Source organism: Mesoplodon mirus (genome assembly GCF_964341445.2).
Source record: "Mesoplodon mirus genome assembly, chromosome: 4".
NCBI lineage: Eukaryota > Metazoa > Chordata > Mammalia > Artiodactyla > Ziphiidae > Mesoplodon > Mesoplodon mirus.
The window spans coordinates 121486701-121512900 of NC_138979.1; the positions used below are offsets into that span (position 1 = coordinate 121486701).

General features: G+C 35.5%; 1 protein-coding gene across 5 annotated transcripts in view; it reads right to left on the bottom strand.

The window, feature by feature from the left end:
- The window catches only part of HECTD1 (HECT domain E3 ubiquitin protein ligase 1), a 91042-nt gene that overhangs the window by 37116 nt on the left and 27726 nt on the right, over nucleotides 1-26200 (bottom strand). For all 5 annotated transcript variants that reach the window (XM_082618582.1, XM_082618584.1, XM_082618580.1 and 2 more), the window contains 12 exons: nucleotides 25874-26101; nucleotides 24586-24867; nucleotides 24217-24487; nucleotides 23165-23241; nucleotides 22981-23079; nucleotides 19383-19497; nucleotides 18623-18797; nucleotides 9152-9290; nucleotides 8792-8962; nucleotides 3868-4090; nucleotides 3088-3351; nucleotides 2910-2986 (listed from right to left, as the gene is read on the bottom strand). In XM_082618582.1, the coding sequence (XP_082474708.1) occupies nucleotides 2910-2986; nucleotides 3088-3351; nucleotides 3868-4090; nucleotides 8792-8962; nucleotides 9152-9290; nucleotides 18623-18797; nucleotides 19383-19497; nucleotides 22981-23079; nucleotides 23165-23241; nucleotides 24217-24487; nucleotides 24586-24867; nucleotides 25874-26101 (2121 nt within the window). The remainder of the gene's footprint in view (nucleotides 1-2909; nucleotides 2987-3087; nucleotides 3352-3867; nucleotides 4091-8791; nucleotides 8963-9151; nucleotides 9291-18622; nucleotides 18798-19382; nucleotides 19498-22980; nucleotides 23080-23164; nucleotides 23242-24216; nucleotides 24488-24585; nucleotides 24868-25873; nucleotides 26102-26200) is intronic.

Genomic DNA, 26200 nt, shown 5'->3' on the forward strand with positions numbered 1-26200 from the left:
GTTCTTATGTCTTTTTTCTATTTATATTATTCACACAAAGTATATATGATGCTCATGTATTTATATATTTCATTAAGAGAAAGAATGACTGTATTATCAGTTTGGGTACTAATTACCTCATTTAAGTTAAATTAATGTTATTTGAGAGAGAAACCCACACATGTCCAAGGCTTGGGTCTGATGAAATTTAGTACATAACATTCTTTAAAATATATGCTTAAATAATGTAAATTTAAGATTTATGTGATTTCATTTAAATCATAAGCATAGCTCTAATGTAACAGAAAAAATTTCACTCCCTAAATGAATTAATAGTACCTTCCCATTCTATTTTAGTATGCCTTTCAGAATTAAAAGATAAGTAAGTTCTAGATATCAGACAACACTGAAGAAACTATTCCTTTATAAACAATATTAAGAAATAAAAACAGGTTAAAACTAATAGTTAAAATTATTTTTACCTAAAATTACTATATGTTGATATATACTGCTTTCATACGCAAAAGAATAGCCATATGATCACTGATTTACTACTGATTTCAAGGATCTGAATCAATAATCACATTTTCTTAAGAAAATGAAACTACAGGACTGAGACTATATCATCCTTGATTTACTTTTCTTTTGTACTGTAAAAGTTCAGTTCCCTGTGAGTTAATCTAGATTTGTTGGTTAATACAACAGCAGTTATTCCAAAAAACTCCTGAGAAAGCTGACCGGTAGCTTTATAAAGAATTACAGCTGAGCCTCATTATTTGAGAATTTAATATTTGTGAAATCAACTAGTCACTAAAATTCATTTGTAATCCACAAATCAATACTTGCAGCACTTTTCACAGTCATTTTTCGGCAAGCACAGTGCATCAAAAACTTAAAAAATGTGACCAGAGCCTCACAGGAACCTAAACTTGTATTTCTCCAAGAAGCAATGGTTCAGTATTCATGGCAACTTTATAGAACATAACTATCATGAAAATGAAAACTGTATTTAGTTCAAATTCCTTTTACCATCTAATGGCTACCTTCAATTGAGATATTTCTTCCTCAAATGCCCTTAAGATATCCTGAACCGGGAAAAAACCTCTGGCTTCACACTCTTTTTTGAAAAACACAGAAGCAATCATGGAATAATATATATAGCTATAGAGGTAATATATATTTATAAATTAAAAAAGCAAGAAAGAAAGAGAGAGACAGAGAAAGCAAGCAAGCAAGCAAGCAATTTTCTTTTCCAGGTCTATGTATGTGGAAATGTGGAATATCTTTGGGATAGCCTAGCAAATTTACAACTGGAAATGAAGACATGAATGAATATATATATATATATATATATATATATATATATATTTATTTATATATATATAATATATACAACATATATATATTATATAGTATAGTGCTCCAAATAAAACCCCTTATGACTATTCCTATGGCCAAAGCCACACAAGTACCCCCCATCCTAATCACCCAAAAGCATTCTTCACATACTATATGAAAAAACTATATCATTATTTTAGGTAAAATAAAAATGTGTCATCAGAAGATACTGAATCTAACTATGAGATTTTATTTTCTCTTTTAAAAATTAAAAAATTCAAGAACAACTGATATAATAAAGATGGAAATATAATGGCTTGGGACTTCCCTTGTGGTCCAGTGGTTAACACTCTGCCCTCCTAATGCAGGGGGCCCGGGTTCGAACTCTGGTCAGGAAACTAGATCCCATATGCTGCGACTAAGAGTTCGCATGCTGCGACTAAGAGTTCGCATGCTGCGACTAAGAGTTCGCATGCTGCGACTAAGAGTTCGCCTGCCACAATTAACAGTTCGCATGCCTCATCTAAAGAGCCCCCATGCTGCAACTGAAGATCCAGCATGCCACAACCAAGAACCTGCATACAGCAATGAAGATTCCGAGTGCCACAACTAAGACCCGGCACAGCCGAATGAATGAATGAATGAATGAATAAATAAATAAATAAATCTTTTTAAAAAAAGAAGTATAATATAGAGACATGGATGTAGAAAACAAACGTATGGACACCAAGGGGGGGAAAGTGGGGTGGGGTGGTGTAGGATGAACTGGGAGATTGGGACTAACATATATACACTAATATGCATAAAACATATCTAATAAGAAACTGCTGTATAGCACAGGGAACTCTACTTCGCTTCACTGTACAGTAGAAACTAACATAACATTGGAAAACAACCAAACCCCAATTTAAAAAAAAAAGGGGAGAAATATAATGGCTTTATTTTTGAAAAAACCAATGCATAATAAATGGATAGAATTTAAAAATTAGTAATATGAGTCAATAACATATTTGCTCCTGGAGTCTGTAACATATTTGCTCCTGTATCTTTTTGAAACAGTGATTCCATCTGAGATGGTCATTAAACTAAGCATCAAATTATCTGAATCTAGAACCAGGAATTCAAATGGATTCATCACAAAGGATTAAATCAAGACTGTAAATTATAATAATGCATTTTCAATCCCACTACATCACTAAAAATACTACTATCATTAATCATAATTAAAGAATGAGTTTAAAGTTTCTGTGACAATAACTCACATAATTTTAAAATAATTTAAATTTTATACTTTGTCTCAATTTTGTTCTATTTTAATATTGGTGTTTACTTATATATAAAAACTATAAGTTTTTTTTATACTTATAATATAAAAACTATAAGTATTTACTTATAGTATAAAAACTATAAGTAAATGTATACATATTGTGGAAAATAAGATAATGAGCACAGAAAAAGGAAAACTAAAAATACATTAGATTAGGGTAGCTTATGTTACATGGCTCAATTTTTTAAATGCCTACAATCTACCCCTGAAACCTTGCTACATCAGTATAAAAGACAAAAAACAAAGCAAATCCCATAAATAATACCTTTTGCTTAGTTTTTTCTAACTTAGATTTTAGTTTTCTGCCTCTTTTGCCAGTCCAGCCAGTCACAAATTCTGAACCTTAAAAAAAAAAAAAAAAGGTATTTCACAGAACATATTTTATTGCAATTTAACATATTCATTTATTCTTATCCATTAAACTGACATACCTACATACTTACCCAGAGAAGTTTCTGCAGTAAATGAATGCTTGGTTCCTCTATTAGATTCAAACACAAAACCAGGTAAATCTTCTTTCAATATTGTTGCTTGCTGGCCATCTGAGTTATGAATAGCAATTTCTCCTTCTTTCAAACATGTTAGTGACCAATTCCCTACAGTGAGTTTAGTGGGTCCTGGTGCTGAGAGTATAGGTTGACTTGAAGTAGATGGCTTTACTTGGCCTCGAGCTCTTTGTAACTTCTCTAAGAATTCACTTCTGCTTTCTATAAAGACAAAATGTTTGTTTTAAAACTTTATCCTTTCAAATATTCCATTTTTTTAAGGAAACTACCTATTGAAATATCAATTTTATTTAAAAACTTTCATTAAAGTTTTGTTCTTTGATATACTCTCACTGGTTTAATATTATTTAGGTTCAAGCATTAAAACAATCCTGCAGCCATAATTTTTTAAAGTAGAAGGCTTTGGGGAAAAGATATAATTTGAGACAGCATCACACATGTGCAATTCATCATTATGTGATAAGAGGCACCTTTACCTAAAGGATGGAGACAGTAAAAGTAGATATTGATACAATGCTATTCCTTGTCTCATACAATAAAAAAGTATGAAATGCTTTCATGGCACAATCATTTTTCTCTGTTAATATTAAGGAAATGGCCATATGATCATCAAGGATGTGCTATTGCTATGACAATGGTAGCAAAAATATGAGCAGAAAGACAAATTATCAAAATTACAGAAACTAGTAAAACATTTTAACAGAAACAAAATATTACCTGAACTATCCGATCCACCTTCAGGACTACCACTTGAATACATGGTGGCAAGTTTTCCATCCAAGATAAATCTAAACCATCCATTACTGCCATTAGATAGTTCCAAGGCTGCTGCATCACTCCATATATATAAGCAGTCCCTTCCCCTAATGATGGACCAGTCTCTCCAATGATATGGCTTACCCTGCTGCAATTCTTTAGCATCTTCCTGTGGTTCATCTTCCTAAATGTGTAAAATTATTCAATGAAACGTGGGAAATAACTTATATTCCAAATATTCATAAGTACTTAAAAAAACATGACCATGAATCAAATTTAGAATTAAAACATCGTGAATATAATATTCAGCTGCCTGTAGTTTAATACATATTCTGATTCAACTAATTACCTATAATCTTAAAAGTCCATCCTAAAAAAAAGTTAAGAAATTCACATAATAACCTAAGTTATAACATTTCCAGGTATAATGGTCAAGAAGACAAATGGATTAGGTTTACACACAATTAGCTAATTATCTAGGACTTGATAAACTCACCATATCTCTGGGCCTAACAGATTATTTGTAAAAAATGAATGTTTACACTAGCTCAATGGTATCCAAACCTAGGGTGCAAAAGAATCACCAGAAATATGTTTTAACAATATAATTTATAAGTTCCCACCCTTAGCCAAGTGAATCAAATATACTGGATTATTCCTATAATCATCAAAATGTCAGCTATAGCATGTTTAAAAGAAAAATAATTTGTAAACACTGTTTGCCTACCCTGGCATCCAAAAAATTTTTATTTTGTTGACAACATTTAATATTAAGAATATTCATCATTAACATATATGATCTTGGCATGTGTGTGCATGCATGCGTGTATGGGTAAAGTACTTTTAAAGTTTATGAAGACTTATTATACTTAAAATTGTTTTAAATGTATCTTTTACATGCTTCTTCCCTGAAGTAGTACTTAGCTTATAACACTAAAATAAGATTGTAAAATATGGATTATAAATTTCCCTAAACATAGTACTTGTGCTCCAGGCCATGACAGATTAATAAGGATCAAGACTTGCCTATCCACTGTCAACAACTAAAAGAACCAGACAAAATACATGAAAGAGTGTTTTCAAATACTGGACAACAAGCAACACAGGACTGCATGATCTCCCAGAAAACAGTAACAAATAAGGTAAGCCCCTTAGGCTCAGACAGAGTTTCTGGCTAAGGTCTTAAGAAGAGGGAACACAGAGTCCAGCAGTGTAAGTTGAGGAAATGGAGATCTGTGTTTGAAGAGATTAAGGCAAATGGAATATGTGGTGGATGAGTTCAGGATCAGGGAGTCAAGCACAAAAGACCTCTAGAAATGTGCAAAGTGGTCACCAGGACATCTCTACTGAGTACCAGACCATCTCTGTACAGGTGATGTTCCATAAGGCAGGGCAAAGAATGACTTGAAAATGGTAAGGTGAACAATTCAGAGGTCACACAGGGTGGTCAGATATTTGCATTCCTAACAGCCAGAGTGGAAAATCATCATACCAACCGTTCAAAATTTTTCCAAATGTGATGTAACTGTAAGCCCACAGACCAAAAAAAATTAAATAATCCTGAGCAGGGGCAGAAAACCCACATGTGCATGCACACACACAAACCAAACAGCTAAGCACATCAAGGTCAAATTGCTAAAAACAAGATATAAAGTCTTAAACACAGCCAGAGGAAGAAAACGTCTCAGTAGAGACTATGCACATCAGGTGACAATGAAATATCTCTTCAAGTGATGGAAAATGATCAGCCAAGAGTCCCTGCAGGAACTGAAAATGTCCATTGAAAACGAAGGCCAAGGGACTTCCCGGGTCGTGCGGTGGTTAAGAATCCACCTGCCAGTGCAGGGGACACGGGTTCAAACCTTGGTCCAGGAAGATCCCACGTGCCACGGAGCAACTAAGCCCGTGCACCACAACTACTGAGTCTGCGCTCTACAGCCCGCGAGCCACAACTAGTGAAGCGGCGTGCCTAGAGCCCATGCTCCTCAACAAGAGAAGCCACCGCAATGAGAAACCCGCACACCGCAACAAAAAGTAGCTGCCACTCACCGCAACTAGAGAAAGCCTGCACGCAGCAACGAAGACCCAACATAGCATGCATGCATGAATAAATAAATAAATAAATAAATAAATCTATTTATTTATTTATTTATTTATAAAATAGAAGGAAAAAAAATGAAGGCCAAAATCAGTCCACTGGTTAGGACTTCACGCTTCCACTGCAGGGGGTAGGGGTTTAATCTATGGTCAGAGAACTAAGATCCCACAAGCCACACAGCGCAGCCAAAAAACAAACAAAAGAAGAAGATATTTTCAAAGAATAAAGATAAATCTCAAAGAATTTTCTGGCTTGTCTTCTCATTTCCAGATAATGTATTTTGGGGACTTCCCTGGTGGTCCTGTGGCTAAGATTGCACTCCCAATGCAGGGGGCCCGGGTTTGATCCCTGATCAGGGAACTAGATCCCATGTGCCGCAACTAAAAGTTCGCATGCTGCAACTAAAAGATCCTGCATGGGGCTTCCCTAGTGGCGCAGTGGTTGGGAGTCCGCCTGCCGATGCAGGGGATGTGGGTTCGTGCCCCGGTCGGGGAGGATCCCACGTGTCCCGGAGTGGCTGGGCCCGTGGGCCATGGCCGCTGGGCCTGTGCGTCCGGAGCCTGTGCTCCGCAACGGGAGAGGCCGCAACGGTGAGAGGCCCGCATACCTCAAAATAAATAAATAAATAATAAAATAAAAAATAAACGATCCTGCATGTCTCAACTAAAGATCCTGCATGCTACAATGAAGATCCCGTGTGCTGCAACTAAGACCCCATGCAGCCATATAAATAAATAAATATATTAAAAAAATAATGTAGTATGAAGAACAAAGGTTTAGTTTTAATGAAAACAATTTATTTATTTTTTGTTCTTTTATAATATAATCTTTTAATGTCCTATCTAAGAAATCTCTGTCAAGCTCAAGGTCACTAAGATTTTCTTCTTTTTCCTCTAGAAGCCTTACAGTTTTAGCCCATTCACTTCAGTTAATGATTTCTTTTTGTTAAAAGGGATAAGATTTCATATTTCTGCATATGTTATCCACTTGTTCAAGCATCATTTTTAAAGAGACCATCCTTTTGTGACTGAATTACCTTAGCACTTTGTTTGAACAATTGACCATATATGTGTGGGTCATTAATCTAGTTTTACACCACTACCACACTTTCTTGCTTACTATAGCTTTATAATAAGACTTGAAATCTGCTGGTGTATGTCCTTCAACTTTGTTCATTTTCAAGGATGTTTTGCTATTCTAGGTTCCTATCATTTTCATATAAATGTTTGCTTGTTAACTTCTACAAAGACCGCTGGGATCTGTAACCTATTTCTTGAATGAAAGAATTCCAGGGGGATGAACCCAGATATCATTTCTTGTTTTGTTTTTTGTTAAATCTCCAGTAATTTAGGAAACACATATATACACTAAACCACTCAGGATTCTGCAATTACAATCCATACTCTACCATTCTCTCAAAACTATTAATACTCAGTCACTAATATGTAGGAAGCATTCACTAAATGGTAGGACTAAATCATTGCTGGCAATTGGTAGAGACAAATAAGGCATATTTTTAAATATGCAATCTAAGGCAAGAATTATTGATAGGTACTGAAACTAGTGGATAAAAGTTTAAAGAGAAACAGCATATTTGCATAGTCTCAAATTATCTCCCCACAAATTACTTATTAATTACAAAAGGGAAAAAGTATCTTTACAATAGAGAAGAAACCTGGTAGAGACAAACACAACCAACTGATCCAAGTCAACGTCAACAGCAAGAGCGCCAACAGACATCATGTGCCTCTAAAAAGGCACATTTTACACATGAGAAGGCCATAACATCACCTCTATAGTCTTCCTGCTTAAAAACACACAACCTGAATCTAATTATGAAGAAACACAACGTGAGGGTCCTTGTCCAAATTAAGTGGTCTGTCCTCTTCAAAAAAATGCCAAGGCTATGAAAGAAAAAGAAAGGCTGAGAAATGGAACAACATGACAATGAAATGTACTGTGCTCCTAGACTGGATTCTGGGGGGGGTGGCGTGAGCCGCAGGAGGGCATTGCTATTAGGGCAATGGCAAATTTGAATACAGTCTCTGGATTAGATAACATTTTCTATAAATATTAAATTTCCTGATTTTAATAACTATACTAGGATTCTGTAAGACAATGTCCTGGTTTTTTGGTGAAGATTTTAAGTATAAAAAGGGGCACTGACTTCCCTGGCGATCCAGTGGTTAAGACTCCGTGCTTCCACTGTGGAGGGCATGGGTTCAATCCCTATTCAGGGAAGTTCCACATGCCACAAGGTGCGGCCAAAACAAAACAAAAAATAAATAAATAAATTTACAAAAAGGGGCACTATGTATCCAGCTTCTCTCAAATAATATATTTTATTATTATTATCATTATTATTATTATTTTGGCCACGCCACGCAGCTTATGGGATCTTAGTTCCCCAACCAGGGATCGAACCCGGGCACTTGGCAGTGAAAGCTCGGAGTCCCAACCCCTGGACCGCCAGGGAATTCCCTCAAATAATGTATTTTAAATGTGCGTGCACACATGTGTCTTTGTAAGTAATAAAGCAAATGGAGCAAAACGTCAATAATTAGTGATTTTGGATAGAGGATGTTCTGATATTCTTTATTTGCAACTTTTCTTCAAGTTTTAAATTTTACCAATGATATATTTTAAAAGAAAAGTGACCAAATTTAAAAAAATTATAATACTACTCCATACTGCCATTATTTTGTCAAAACCCATTGTTATTGGAACTACATTTCCTCAAAAGAAACCCTATTCCTGATAGATACCACTGCAATTAAGACCACTCACTTTTTCTGGTTTTGATTCCTCTTCGTTCTCATCATCAGAGGAAGGACCTGCCAAAGTTGACACTTTGCTAATTACACCAAGTCTGGCTAGCTGATCCAAAAAAATATCACCACCTTTATCTACTAAGTCCCTTATGATTTGCAAAGCCAGCAAGTGGCCATCATCGTCGTCCTGGGGGTAAAAAAAAGGAAATTAAGGGAAAATGATAAAAATAAGTTTAGTTGCGTGGAGTAGACAAATGCAATCATTTGTACAGACAAAATGATTTAATAAAATTAGGACACAAGTTAAATTATTTTACTTACTACTATCTAATGGGAATTAAAGCTACAGGAGTTTCAATAAAGATAATAAACTAACCTCTTGATCAAGAACTGTTGCAGTGATTTCCACTAGTACTGTAGGCAAATTGTGACCAACATCAGAATCACAAACTTCTTTCAAGAGTGCTTCAGAGCAAAAATGAATCATTTTTCGAATCAGAGCAAGACTTGCTTTCCTTGAAAAGTAAAAAAAGAATTTTAGTTAGCCATGGTAAGAAGATAAAATAAAACAAAATGCAACACTAATGAAAACAAAAATATCCAATTTAAGCTTTAAATGCTCTGCTAAAATATACACTTAATAAAAGAATACAATTAATAAGAACCTACTGAATAGCACAGGGAATTCTATTCAATACTCTGTAATGACCTATATGGGAACAGAATAAAAAAAAATGGATATATGCGTATCTACAACTGACTCACTTTGCTGTACAGCAGAAACGAACACAACATTGTAAATCAACTATACTCCAATAAAAAAAATTTTTTTTAAAGAATACAAAAAGCTAAGACAATACTAGCACTAGGTTTATGTTCACTTTTTGAGGGAATTTCATTTTTCTACTATTAATATATTGAGCTCATTAAAACGAATTATTTTTGTAATTTTCTTACATGTGCTATTTTATATTAACCAGCATGACTGTTAACATGCCATGATAATTTTAGACAATCAAAAGTAACACAATTACTAATAAATGGCTTCTATAACCCCAAATATAAAACTCTTAACTTAAAACACCTGATGGTTTATATGGAACTCATATTTCAAATTAAGCATTTTTGTCCTTTGTCAAATTTAAAACATGTTCATTATAATGATATTCTCATATAAATGAGATCCTAGTAATCCCATGCCCTTAAATATTCCCATTGTTAACAACTTGGCATGACTCTTTTCCCTTTTATTATCCACTGCTTTACTTAGAACACAGAAGATACTCAATAATGTCACATAAACTAACCTCAATTTTATAAGCGATTTGTTCTTTTAAAATAAAATACACAAATATCCACACACATTTAAATTATAATACACTGGTCTATTACATAAAAGTCAATAATGCTTTTAACACATGTTTTCTGAGCATCTAACAATAGTCTGTGCGCCAAGCTATAGATATTATTGCCCTTGAGGTGACTTCTCCACAGGAAGGATGGAGAGGCAAAAATCACTATCGAAATCCAAGAGAGGTATCTGACAGCTGTATTCCTACAGAATGTGGTCTTGATGTATTTCATAACTCTCTCTAGGTGAATTTCATGTATTCTTTAATTTTAAAACGTGTTTTATTACAAATTCAAGTACATTAGAGAAAATAGTAGGCAGATGGAGGGCAAACTGCCCTAACAGGATTAGTTCCTTCCAGTGTTTGTTAACGGCAATTTATATTTGGTTGCAAAATCAGTATTTATGTATAATAATAATTTTATATCATGATTTACTTCAATTAAAATAGCATAAGAATATTTATATGTTGTCTACCTATCTGGCTGTCACTACCATGCTGAGTCATAATAAGCCAGGAACACCTGTATATATTTTAAAAACTTTACACCTCATTTAATCCACCCACCAAACCCCGTATGAAGTAGGTTTTATTAGCTCAGCTTTACAGATGAAAAAAAATGAGACAAAGAAAGGTAATTCTACTAAGGTCACAGGGCTAATAAATTAGAGCCTCAACTCAAACTCATCTCGTAACCAGTACACTATGCATAATATTCATAACATAAAAATTTTCCTGCTTAACACTATTATATAAATCATAAGCATTCAGCTTACTGGCTTTTCTATTATAAATAGCATTATTTTTGGTGAACAGTTTTATTTCTTCAGTAGAGGGATTCCTGGATCCAAGAGTCTAAATATTTTCATACGTACTGAATGTGCATCAACACTGAATCCATACTCGGTAAACTGATTTTTAAAAAAATCTGTTAAGTGACAACATGGATGGACCTCAAGGGCATTATGCTAAGTGAATAAGCCAGAGAAAGACAAATACTGCCTTATATCACTTAAACGAGAATCTTAAAAAAAAAAAAAGAAAGTCAAACCTATAGAAACAGTAGAAAAGTGGCTGCCAATGGCTGGGGATGGGGGAATTAAGGAGAGGTTGGTAAAAGGATACAAACTTTCAGCTATAAAATGAATAAGGTTTGAGCACTTAATATAAAAAATGGTGACTACAGTTGATAAAGCTGTATTGTATAATTAAAATTTGCTAAGACTAAATGTTCTCTCTCAAACACACATATATACACATACACAAATATAAATACGTGAAGTGACGGATATGCTGATTAACTAAATGAGGGGAATCCTTTCACAATGTATATACATATCAAATCACTAAGATGTACATTTTAAAAATCTTACAATTTTATATGTCAATTATGCCTCAATAAAGCTAGGGGACAAAAGGACTGTTAATAGCTTAAATTATCAGTAGATATGGATGTACTAATTCACTACAATTTTGTTACTTTTGTAAAAAAAAAAAAAGTTTCTTTAATGTCTAATGGGTGAAAAGGACATGAAATTTTACTTTTAAATGTTTTGCTTTTTACTAGTAGAGGATACATTTTTCCCTGTTGTTTTCTTTTTCATCTTGAGCACTGTACCATAATGTCATTGGCTCATTTATTTAAATTGGCATTTACACTTTGACCAAAAAATTGTATATATTCTCTGCATAATAAAGTTAGTATCCCTTGGTCATACTTGCTAACAAATACCAATTTGCTGGAAGATTTATCTGGATTACAAGTTTATATTTCTGTCACTTTCATGGTTACAGGTAATACTGTTGCTGATATGCAGTTTTGTTTTTTTACATAGAATAAATTTTAAATGACAGATAGGACTAACAAACAAGTTTTAAAAGTCATTCTTCCTACCAAGTTCTGATAAACATTTGAGAATATTTTTTTTTCTAAGGTTTTATTTTTTTCATTTATTTTAAATAAATTTAGAATTTATTTAAATACACAATGTAAAGAACTAAGTTGATTTTTAATCAAACCACAAAGCAATTATAATACCATTTATTATGTTAATATATTATAAAATATTAATACATTATATAATTTACCACTATAATACATTCAATTTCTAAACACAATTGATTCTGTTTGGAGGGCCAGTCTACTCCAATGATTTATAAACTCTTGGGCTAGTTATCATAAAGATTTAATTACTGAAAGTTTACACTAGCTACTATTCAGACTTTTCTTTAATAATCTCACCTATTTATTCTTCCAGAAGAACTTTAAGATCTGTCAAGTTCTAAAGCAAATTCTATAGTTATTTTCTTTCAAACTGCATTCTATAAATTAACTTTGGAAGAATTTATTATCTTTAGATTATTTAATATTCTCATCCTAGAACAATTTCCCCCTTTATCCAACCATGTCTACTTTCCTCTCAATCAAATTGTGATTTAAAAAATAAATAAACAAATGGATCCTCAAGGATTTCTGCTGCTGAAAAGTTTACTCAATCTTTGTCCCATTATTGCCCCTAACTCCAAAGATGTATATTTACCACACCTCTTCAAAATTCTAAGTAGCCTTTCTTCAAAAGCAAAATGTGAAGTCCTCAGTCTAATATTACAGATACATATATCAAATCATTACGTTATACACTTTAATACAATGTTACATGTCAATTATATCTCAATAAAACTGGGAAGAAATATCTCAGAGAAAATAATCAGGTTTTTACAAAATGCTCCACCAGTGAAACTGCTATCCTTTGTTCTGAAGGCTTCGCTGATCTGTTGTCTGCCTTTTATTTCCTGAACAAACAATGCACACAGGCCAATAATGATAGATAATAGCTAAAGTTGATATATTCCATATATACAGATCCTCCTTTAACTGCCTGATTAGAGTACATATGCTTACTCTTCTGATCGAATTTTAAACTGAAATGGTAAAAAATTAGGTTGTAACCTATTTGATTGTTTTTAATAATGACAAGTATATATTTTTTTAATGAATCATCTTGGGAGATGGGGGAATGAATGAAATAGGTGAGGGAGACTAAGAGGTACAAAACTTCCAGTTACAAAATAAATGAGTCACGGGGTGAAATGTACAGAATGGGGAATATAGTCAATAATAGTATAAACATTTTAGATGGTGACAAATGGTAACTAGAATTATCATGGTTATCATTTTGTGATGTACAGAAATACTGAATTACTATGTTGTGCACCTTGAACTAACATAGTGTTGTAAGTGAATTATACTTCGAAAAAAAAGGAAGAATGGAGGGAGGGAGGGAGGGAGGGAAGGAAAGAAGGAAGGAAGGAAGGAAGGAAGGAAGGAAGGAAGGAAGGGAGGGAGGAAGGAAGGGAGGGAGGAAGGAAGGGAGGGAAGAAAGAAAAGAAAAAAACGAATGATTCGGAAGTGGAAATGGATGAACTGCAAGAAAGAATCTTAACAAACAAAAAAATATTACCAGATAAAAAGCAAATTAAGAAGAAACATACAATGTGATATGATTTATATAAATCTTTAACTTGTAAAATACTATGCATCATTTACAGATAAATTTATATATTTGCTATATATTCTTATAATATATTACAAAAATAAAGGAAGCAAGGGAAAATATTAACATATTAATGACATAATATATTAACCCCCAAAACCCAATTGTCAAGAAAAAAATTTATGAGAAAATTGGGAACAATGAATGCTGATTTGATGTTTGATAATATTTAAGAACTATTATAATTATTTTAGGTGTAATAATGGTATTGCAATTATGTTAAAAAACAAAAAAGAATCCCTTTTTTTAAAGAATCCCTTTTTAATGATGAAAAATTATTATTATTATTATTTTTTTTTGTGGTACGCAGGCCTCACTGTTGTGGCCTCTCCCGTTGCGGAGCACAGGCTCCGGACGCACAGGCTCAGCGGTCATGGCTCACGGGCCTAGCTGCTCCGCGGCATGTGGCATCTGCCCGGACCGGGGCACGAACCCGCATCCCCTGCACCGGCAGGTGGACTCTCAACCACTGCACCACCAGGAAAGCCCGAAAAATTATTTTTTTATTGAAGTACAGTTTATTTACATATAGTACTCTATTAGTTCAGGTATACAACAGAGTGATTCAATATTTTTATAGATTATACTTCATTTAAAGTTACTATAAAATATTGGCTATATTCCCTGTGCTAAACAAAAGAACCCTTATTTTTTATGGATGCATATAGAAAAATTATGGATAAAACTATTTTGAGTCTTGGATTTCCTCAAAATAGTACAGTTGGGGAGGTATAAATGAAATAAGACTGGGATATTTGTTAAAACTTATTGAAGCTATGTGATGGGGTTCATTATATGATTATCTCGACGTTTGAATACATTTTAACTTATCTATGATAAAACATTTTTTAATAAACTATCTTTTTACAAATACCTCTAAAATATTAGGCGCTATGCCAAATACCACACGTACTTAATTTTAATTTTCACACCTAAAGAGAATTAAGTATAATTATCCCATCCTAGAGATAAATTAAGATCAGGAGGTTAAGTACCTTGTCCATGGCTATCTGTCTACAAAGTGGCAACACTGACATTTGGACTGACTTTGAGCTGACTCCAGAGTCTGAGCTCTGAACTAAGATATATGCTATCTTTTTTTTTTTTTTTTGCGGTACGTGGGCCTCTCATCATTGTGGGCTCAGCGGCCATGGCCCAGGGGCCCAGCCGCTCCGCGGCATGTGGGATCCTCCCGGACTGGGACATGAACCCGTGTCCCCTGCATCGGCAGACGGAATCTCAACCACTGCGCCACCAGGGAAGCCCGATGATATATGCTATCTTATTCACCACAATTAAATTTGTCAGTTAACTATTATCTGGAAAAATTTAGCATCAAATATGCTATAACTGAAATTGTGTTTAGACGATCTTCAAATATTTAAAAGAATGATAAAAAAATAACTATCCATTAAGGGAACTCTGTTATATGGTGACATACTTTATAATTTCCTGATGGTCTTATAATGAAGTAATTCTAACTCCAAATATAACTTAAGGTTTTTTAATTCGCATGACACCTAGTCCTCTAAAATTTTCAGGCCGAATTATCTGTTCGAAATTGAACTTGCTCATTTCTAAAAATGAATCAAATCTTTTGTTAAACAAACAAACAAAAAGTGGCCCCACTAACACCTACCCTTCTGTAGCTATTTGGGGAAGAATAAAAACCAAGTTCCGGGCTTCCCTGGTGGCGCAGTGGTTGAGAGTCCGCCTGCCGATGCAGGGGACACGGGTTCGTGCCCCGGTCCGGGAAGATCCCACATGCCGTGGAGCGGCTAGGCCTGTGAGCCATGGCCACTGAGCCTGCGCGTCCAGAGCCTGTGCTCCACAATGGGAGAGACCACAACAGTGAGAGGCCCGCGTACCGAAAAAATAAAAAAAATAAAATAAAAAAAAACCAAGTTCCTAGGTGTTCACAGTGAATTGACTGGCACTTTCATCCTATTTAAAGTAAACTACTTTCATTTTAATGTCAACTCATAATACTGGTATTTAAGGCACTTGAATCCTACAAAACTCCATGTTCTAAAGACCTCCTGAACTTAAAATGAACAAAATCAAATTCTCAATCACTCAGCCAAAATTTTGGCAGTCATTCTTTACCCCTTCCTTTCCTTCATCCTTCAAATCTAATTGGTGGTCATCAATCCTTATACTGGGTTGGCCAAAAAGTTCGTTCGGGTTTTTCCATAGCATCTTGTGGAAAAACCCGAACGAACTTTTTGGCCAACCCAATACAACCCATCTCCCAACCTCTTCAATTTGTTCCCACCAATCCAGTCTTCCAGCAACTGTCTAAAGTTCACATCGACAATTAACCCGTAAGTGGTCTGTTTTCATTCTTGCCCTCCTCCAGTACTTTGCTCCACCAGACTGCCGAAGTGATCTTTATAAATCACAAATCTGACTGTGACAAATTTCCTCACAAGTCTTTAATGATCCTTCTTGAACTGCGGAGTAAAGTCCACACTCACTATCTAGACCAGAAAGGCCTTCATAGGTCATAAAAAGCTCTTGTCTACCTTTTTTTTTTTTTTTTTTGCGGTATGCGGGCCTCTCACTGTTGTGGCCTCTCCCGTTGCAGAAAACAGGCTCCAGACGCGCAGGCTCAGCGGCCATGGCTCACGGGCCCAGCCGCTCCGCAGCATGTGGGATCTTCCCGGACCGGGGCACGAACCTGTGTCCCCTGCATCAGCAGGTGGACTCTCAACCACTGCGCCACCAGGGAAGCCCTTGTCTACCTTTTTGACAGTATTCCCTGAGCTATACAAACATATCCCATATCCCACTGTTACCAAAATACTTGCAGCTGCAAACAAAACACACTCATTCAATCATTCAGTGTATCTACTGAAGATCTAAATATCAAGCCCTATTCTATACCTCCTTGTCTTTGTAGGAATAGGGCAGGACATAAGGCCATCTCTCATGGAGCTTTAGAGGGGAGACAGACAATAAAACAAAAACTCAAAGTAAGAGCAAGATTTCAGACAGTGTAAACTCTGTGAAGACAGTAAAACATCACGATTGATATGAAAAGTATCCTAGGGGTAAATTTAAATTAGGTGGATAAATGTCAATGGACATAAGCATTTGAACTGAGACCTGAATGATATGAAGTAACCAACCATTCAAAAGCCCTGGGAACAGAAAGTTTCCAACAAAGTGAAGTAAGTGCAAAAACCCCATGGTAAGAATGTACATAGAATGTTCCAAAAACAGAAAGAAGGCTAGCATAGTGTAAGTGTAATGGCCTAGGTGTTATATAGTACTAAATGAGGTCAGAGACCTGGGTGGGACTTATACAAGACCTTCCAAGCCTGACTGTTAAGAAGTTAGGTTTTAGTTAAGGCCAATTAGAAGCTACTGGAGGGTTTAAGTCAGAAGATGATGTGATATAATTATGATTTAAAAACTAATTCAGGGGACTTCCCTAGTGGCAAGGTGCTTAAGAATCTGCCTGCTGATGCAGGGGACACAGGTTCGTGCCCCGGTCCGGGAAGATCCCACATGCCGCGGAGCAAATAAGCCCACGCCACAACTGCTGAGCCTGCGCTCTAGAGCCCATGAACCACAACTACTGAGCCCGCATGCCACAACTACTGAAGCCCCCGCACCTAGAGCCCATGCTCCTCAACAAAGGAAGCCACCACAATGAGAAGCCCATGCACCACAACGAAGAGTAGCCCCCGCTTGCTGCAGCTAGAGAAAGCCTGCATGCAGCAACAAAGACCCAGTGCAGCCAAAGTAAATTAATTAATTAATTGAAAAAAAAAAAAGGGACTTCCCTCGTGGCGCAGTGGTTAAGAATCCACCTTCCAATGCAGGGGACGCAGGTTTGATCCCTGGTCCGGGAAGATTCCACATGCCGTGGAGCCACTAAGCCCATGTGCCACAACTACTCAGCCTGCGCTCTACAGCCTGAGAGCCACAAGTACTGAGCTCGTATGCCACAACTGCCGAGGCCCACGCGCCTAGACTCCGTGCTCCACAACAAGAGAAGCCACTGTAATGAGAAGCCTGTGCACCACAACAAAGAGTAGCCCCAACTTGCCGCAACTAGAGAAAGCCCGCGTGCAGCAACAAAGACCCAATGCAGCCATAAATAAATAAATAAATAAATTTATTAAAAAAAAAAAACTAATTCAGCATAACATGTAGGAACAGATTGTAGAGGGATAAGACAGAAGACGAGGAGGAAGACTACTTTAGAGGCAACTATAGTAGCCAAACTACAGACTATTGCACCTTGAACCAGAGTATTAGCAATAGATGGATAGAAATGGCACACTTTGGACACACTATAGAGGTAGAGCCACCAGGACCTGCACCAGGATGAAATGACTCATACCTCCATGCCTTTGCACACACTGTTGCGCAATGATCCTTCTAAATCCATCTGCCTAGAAAACTTCCAAGTATCCTTTAAACCCCAATTTAAATCTCATTTCTGCATAAAATCTCCAATTTGCCCAGCCAACTAGTTGTTAAACCATCTATATCCCTAGGGAATATATGTCTAATCTACTACTTACCACTCTGTATTGTTACTCACTTCTTCCTCAGCAGCTTGCAAGGGCACATAAACAGGGCCAAGTCTTAATTCTTTGGGAACTCCTCCAGTGGGCAGCTTACACTGACTCTATCAAAAAAGGCCTCCATAAAGCTCAATAAATGTTTGTTGTACTTATAAAAATTTCTCTAGAATTGATATTCAGAGAGCTACAAAAACTGTGTTAGTCTAGTTTTCTTAATTTTCTAAACTTCTCTTAAGTCAGATCATCAGAAGGAAAGATTTAACTCTCCAATCTAATTTTTATTCTTACCATACCTTTTCAATATTAAAATAAACCTCACATCCTTCTGGAAAAGTGAGATAAATAAAGGTATATAAGTAGCATATTTTAACTAGTAAATACAAAAAGTATGGATAACTACCTTATAGAAGGCAGCATAGTCTGCTGAAAAGTTTGTGCAAATACTGGCAGTAACCTTTTCAAGTATATGGGTGCCATTTCTGGATCTCCTTTCGGCTCATTACATTCTTCTTCATCTTTGTTTGTATCTTTCTTTTTCTTATCATCTCCTTTATTAACTGGACACATCCAATCACCTACAGACAAATATTGTTCAATAAAATACTTTGCTGGAAAATTTTTCTTTCAATGAAAAAATATTGAAATGTAGTATATAAAATCAACTATAATTACCCTAATTAACAATAGTCAAACAAATTAGGATGTTGTATCTATCAAAGGTGTCTGTAAAACTACTAAAGAACATTAGTACCTCCAAGAAGCTGAATCACAACTTAAGGAGATAATTTTGGATACTCCACTTGATTCCATAAAATATTTCACAGAGACTCTGCATTCATCTACTCTGTGAAAACTTAAAAATTTGGTCAAAGTACTCTATGCAATAACCAACTATTCTTTATGACATTCACACACCCCTTAAACTTGTGATTTGGTCTTTTTGGAATCATGCAGCCACAGCCTCAAAGAACACAGAATAGTACACTGTTAAATGTTTACCAAATATAAGTTTCTGTGTGTGTGTGTGTGTATGTAATTATTTGACTTCACAGAAATGATTTCTTTATATAATGTTAACATGTCTACAGAAAGCTACTTCTATGGAAGTGAAGCTGAAAAGTAATAGCAGATGGCTTAAAAGGAAAGATATTACCACTCACCTGGAGACTGAAGAATAGCTACTACTTCACTATGGCCCCTTTCCCGAGCTTTATCTAATGGAGTTTTCCCATCTTCATCTCTCAGATCTGGATTTGCACCATGCCGTAAGAGAGTCTAGAAAAGAAAAGCATTTAATGTGGATATAATAATTAACACCTTATTTCTTCAATATCCAATTCTGCAACCTTTAGATTGCACTGACATACTTCAGACTGCAGACTTACATAATTAATCAAGCAGATACCAATTCAAATCTCTGCCTTTGCATACAACACCTTAAAAGTGGTTTATTTATATCTTGAAAAAAATTATAGATTAATGTCACTTGGTTATTTATTAACATCTCAAATTAAGTACGTTCACATCTGAACCTGTCAACTGCTCCAGTCAATTTCCTTACTTTAACAGAGGTACTAATATTCAGTTTGTGGTATGGTAATCATCTTCATCATTTCGTGTATACTGCCAATTACCAAGTTAAATTGATTCTTCTAGAATGAACTACCAAATTTAGGTCTTAAATACTAATTTGCACTGTTCACCTTTTTTTTTTTTTTTGGCCACACCGTGCGGCATGTGGTATCTTAGTTCCCCAACCAGGGATCAAACCTGCGCTCCCTGCAATGGAAGCCTGGAGTCTTAACCACTGGACTGCCAGGGAAGTTCACCAATTTTTAATGGACACTGGACTCTCTCCCCAGCAGACTGTAAGCTCTTTTGAACAGAGAACACATCTCACATTTTCCCTATCAGCCTCAGAGCTGCAGCTTTTTGAACTTTGTTATAACACAATATATCTGACAAATAAGTGAGTACATACATTCATCAGAAAAGTATGCAGTACTGGCTAAAAATTCCAAACTGCTGGAGTTTGAATCAGAATAACTCAGTATTTCATCAAATCTAGGATGCCACAGATACTTATAATCTGACAGAGATTATAATTAAGTACTACTAAGAAAGAAAAACAATGCCAATTAATTTTGCAACAATGCTTTCCTATTGCTTGGATTTTTTTTTAACTTATTGAAAGAACTTCTATAAACTTAGATTTTTTTTCATGTATTACTTGGACAAACATAAATTTAAAAAATAAATGAAATATAATAAGATATTTCTGTAACTTCACATTCTGAGCACAATTGTTCAGAATTTCTTTTTGATCCGAAGTCACCAATATTTGTGTTTCTACACACAATGCTATCATCTGTGCCATAAAGAGTTTAGTGACACAGCATTACTGAGCGTGCTCTGCTATCAGAAAGGATTTTTCACTCAAGTTACTAAAATCCATTTCACAATTTGTATTGAATTGACAGGTAATAATAACTATGCTGCAATTTCTATCTGACCAATAGCAATTATAAGACTTTCCTAGTTAAAAGATGTTAAAATGTGTATGGGGGGGTGGGTAATATCTTAGAATCAATTAAAAAACAGAAGAACCTGTGAAGAATGATAAAACATGTTAAATGCTTAAGACCCTGGTTGGCACAAAATAAGTGCTTGGTGAGCACTATTATATCATTATTAGTAATGGCAGCTATAGCTCATTGCAGGCTGATGTATAATCAAGATGGGTTAAGGTTAGATACAATTCATTTGGCTCCTTCTCCCACTCAGCTATCCATAACTGCAAAACAGTAAGGGTTTGAAAAAAAAATTGGTTTAATAAAAATTTTTACCACCCTTAGGAACATCATTCTCTAAAAATTAACCAATTCAAACTGACAGAATTCGAGCTTGAAGAGACCACCTAGAAAGCTAAGTTGTTAACAAAAATCTTCTTACAGTGTAAAGACAATACTAGCAATACTGTGACAATAGTAGCAGCTGCCATTTAAGCATGTACATACCATGTGCCAGCTACTATACTAAGTGTTTTTCATGTATTTTTTCCTAATTATCACAATAAGCATCCTAGCAGGGACTTCTCTGGTAGTCCAATGGTTTAGACTCTGTGCCTCCACTGCAGGGGGCACAGGTTCTTTCCCTGTGGGAACTAAGATCCCAAATGTTGCGCAGCACAGTCAACAATAAACAAACAAACAAATAAATAAATAAATACTAGGAGTGTATATACATTTTATTAATAAAACTGTAAGTCAAACTTAAGAAACTGGTCCAAGGCCATACAGCCTTTTTTGTTAATGAGTTGAGACTTGAATCCAGGTGTGCCTGACTTCTTAGCAAATATATTATGACAAATTCCTTCACAATATGAAGATTCTTGAGACCTAGATCATACATTTGGTTCAACCCTTATTATTTGACCTTTCTGGACCTCAATTTTTCCTAACTGTACAAAAAAACCTCTACAGTAACGATGTATGGAGATTCCTCAAAAAATCAAAAATAGAACTACCAGGGACTTCCCTGGTGGTCCAGTGGTTATGAATCTGCCTTCCAATGCAGGGGACGTGGGTTTGATCCCTGGTTGGGGAACTAAGATCCCACATGTCGCAGGACAACTAAGCCCGTGTACCGCAACTACTGAGCCCATGTGCTGCAAGTACAGAGCTCATGTGTTCTGGAGCCCACAGTCCACAACTAGAAAGAATCTGCACCCCGTGGTGAAAGACCCTACATGCCGCAACTAAGACCCGATGCAGCCAAATAAATAAATATTAAAAAAAAAAAAGAACTACCATATGACCCAGCAATTCCACTCCTGGATATTTATCCAAAGAAAATGAAAACACTAATTTGAAAAGATATGTGTACTCCTATGTTCACTGCAGCATTATTTACAACAGCCAAGATATGAAAGCAACCTAAATGCTCAACAATAGAGGAATGGATAAAGAACATGTGGTGTATATATATATACACAATGAAATATTACTCAGCCATAAAAGAGAATGAAATCTTGCCATTTGCGACAACACACATGGACCTAGAGGGTATTATGCTAAATGAAATAAGTCGAACAGAGAAAGACAAATACTGTATGATTTCATTTATGTAAAGAATCTAAAAGACAAAACAAAGGAACAAACATAACAAAACGGAAATAGGGAAAAAAAAAAGAACTCTCCAAAGTCCTTTGCTAATCTAAGAGTCAAAGATATTATGTTCTTAGGCAAATAAAATATTTGCTATATTGATAAATAGAAATAAGAGAAACATGGATAAAGTTATTCATTACCAAGAGTAAGAAATCGGGAAAAAAACAAGTTTTCAGCAATAGATGACTGGTTGAATAAATCTGCAGTACATTCACACATGGTAAGTATACAGATGTACAAAAACTCTCTATATACTAATAGAGAGAAGTCTCAATGTGTATTATTAAATGAAAAATGTGTATTATTAGATAAAAAAAGAAAAGTATACATCAGTGTATATGTTACATTTTGTATAAGGAGAAAATAAGCGTACATATTTATACTTGCTTGCATCTGTATTAAGAAACAATGAAAAGATAAACAAAAAAACCCAATCAAAAATGCTTACCTGTAGTGGGGATAGGGAAATGGAGCAATGGAGATAGCACGGAAGCACGGCTTATCAGAATAAACGTTTTCATTTCATTCTAATTTCAGAACCATGTAAATGTTAAATATTAAATTAATAATTTTAAAACCTGGATTTTACCTTTGCTACTTGAGGTCTTCCAAAACATGCAGCATAATGTAATGATGATGACCTTTGACCTCTATTAACATCAGCACCTCTTTCACAAAGAAATTCTACCTGTAAAATGATGGAGAATCATAAAGTTGCCTTATTAATATTGCTATCTTTGATTTAAAACATTAGCTTTTATTTATTAGCTTACCATTTCCTGAGTTCCAAAAGCAGAGGCCCAGTTTAATAGAGTCTGACCCACATCATCCATAAAATTTACTTCAAAGGCTGGAAATTTGAAGGAAAAAAATAAATCTTTTTAAAAGTCAACAAATAATAATGAACTTTTCTAAAGTGGGAACCATTTAAAGATTGTTATTAATAATCACTAAATACACAGCCAATTTTAAACATTCAGGTCAACTATAAAGTAGTAAATAATCAGCAAATGTAAATTCTGCTAAGAAAAAGTATTCTAAAACTTTTATTAAAAATAAACATAAAATAAGAAACAAAAAAACAAACACACAATAAAACTCAAGAGTATTAGTTGCCTCACACCATAACTGAGGAAAAGAAACTAAACCACATCTATAATCAAAAGAAAACAAGTCTGATGACGCAGAAGCATTTTTCACCAACTTATATTTGCTGATCACCTCACGAAGCAGTCTAAAAAAAATTTACTATATATAATGATAATTCACTTGTGTCAGTTTCCATTAATCTTGAGAACGCAACAGTCCTAAATTCAATCTCCACTTAACCTTAGAATTGGTATGATCTCCTGGCAATAGACAGGTTAATTTCATTTACTTATTCAACAAGCATTTACTCAGATCCTACCATGCACCAGGCTGATAATTTATATACATGGGGAGAGGAGAGGATATAGAATACGTTGGCCATTCTATTTTCTGGCACAACCCCTAAAAATTAAAAAAAAAAAATTAAAAATCTAGAAACTAGAAGTTGCCTATATAATTCCTTATCTCACAGTTTTCTTTTTCTTTCTTTTTTTTTTTTTTTTGCGGTATGCGGGCCTCTCACTGCTGTGGCCTCTCCCGTTGTGGAGCACAGGCTCCGGACGCGCAGGCTCAGCGGCCATGGCCCACAGGCCCAGCCGCTCCGAGGCATGTGGGATCCTCCTGGACCGGGGCACGAACCCGCATCCCCTGCGTCGGCAGGCGGACTCTCAACCACTGCGCCACCAGGGAAGCCCTCACAGTTTTCTTTTTATATTTAAAAAAAATATTTTCCAACCTCCTGTGTCAATTGCATCTATGAGTGCATCGGTATCTTTACTTCGAATACAGTCTATAAGCTGCCGATGTGAGCGTTCCCCAGAACTATCCAATCTCCGGAGTCCTGGGATTCTGCCTGTGGATCCAGCACTAGACTTTGGCAAAGCCTTTCGTCCTTCAAATAATAGCACCAAGAGAAGGTCAACTAAACGCATGGTATCAAGCACACATCTTTCATCACCCTGCAATGCACTTTCAATTGAATCTGGAAGCTCTGACCTCAGGAGATCCTAAAAAGAGAATGGAAGAAAAAAAAAGTTTTAGCGTACTTGCACTACACCAAAATACTTCTTCTGAAAGATTAAATAAGATTCAAAAACACTCTTACGTGCGTTACTACTGGAGAGCCTCTGCAAAGTGTTGAGAGCAGACTTACAATTGTTGACACCTGGTTACTCAATTTGGAATCTGCAGCTGTGGAAGGCGCTCCTGTGGTGCTGCGACCTGGTTTGCAAGCTGACGATGGCCCTGATACAGTACCACCAGCAGCAGCCATTCTAGACAATAGCTCCTCAGTTAATCCATGCTTGGCTAATGGAGCTGGGTCAACACCACGACGGGTAAATCGGTCAGCTAGTGATGCAAAACATCGCAGAGCTCCATCTGAAACCTAATGATGTAAAGAATATACATATGGATAAAATTCACCTAAAATGGACCAGTACTGTTTATTTCAATACTGAGACTATTAAGAAAGGCAATTGTAGCAAAGCATACAACCTGTCTAGGTTTGAATGCTGGCTTCACATTCTGATAACTGTATAACCTAAAGATGTTACTTAACTGTTCAAGGTGTCAGTTCCCTTATCTGTAAAATGGGAATAGTAACAGTACTTATAATTCATTGTCTGAGCTCAAATGAAATGATATATGTAAAGAACCTAGAGGAACAGTAAAAGCTCAACAAATATTTACTATTATTATGTACAACTTTGCCAAGATAATCAATGGACAGCAACTGAAAATAATTAACATCTAAATGGTAAGAAAGCATTAAAAGTCAAGTTTTATTTTCTAAAGATGCTAATATAACAAGTTTACACATATGAAATTTTAAATACTGTTATTTTACTTCAATGAAAACTACCCTTTTAAGCCAACAAAATTGAGCTGAGCCAACAAATTACACTGGGTATAAGTGCAGCTTTAAAAATTATATACTTCTAAAATGTTTAAATTTTAAGAACAAACACATAACACTTTTATAATTTAAAACATATCACTGCCAAAACAAAGAGATTACCATAGAGATATAAGATAAGAGAAAGAGAAGATGAAATTATCTCTAGCTCATCAAGCAAAAAATTCAAATTGCACTAAGGTTGAACCTTAAACAACACAGGTTTGAACTGCATGGGCCCACTTACATGTGGATTTTTTTCCCCACTAAATTCACACTACAGAACTACACGATCCACAGTTGGTTGAATCCACAGCTGCAGAACCCCAGAGAGGGATGGCCGACTGTAAAGTTATGTGCAGATTTCCAACCGTGTGGAGGGTCGGCACCCCTAACCCCCACCCTGTTCAAGAGTCCACTGGATATCGTGGTTATAACTAGTGGACGCTATAAGATCACGTTTTGAAAACAAAGTACACAAGAGTGATGTAGTTACCTGATGATCTTCATGCTTTAATAAACTAGACAGAGATTCTACACAAATTTCTAAAGAAGAATCTTGAGGTTCCATTTTGCCACAGAGTCTTGATACCACAGCCATGGCAGAGTGCAAGGTATCTTTATGAACCAGGTGTCCACTGTCACGAATGAAGGTAAGCACACAATTCAAACCACCAGCCTCGAAGACTGCTCCTGACTCACGAGTGCATATCAGTTCTAACACCTACAACAGTAAAACAAAATTCACAAAAGAATACAGTAAGTCCAATTTTAATTTTTCTAGAATGACAGAAAACATAATACACCCTCCAAATTGATTAGG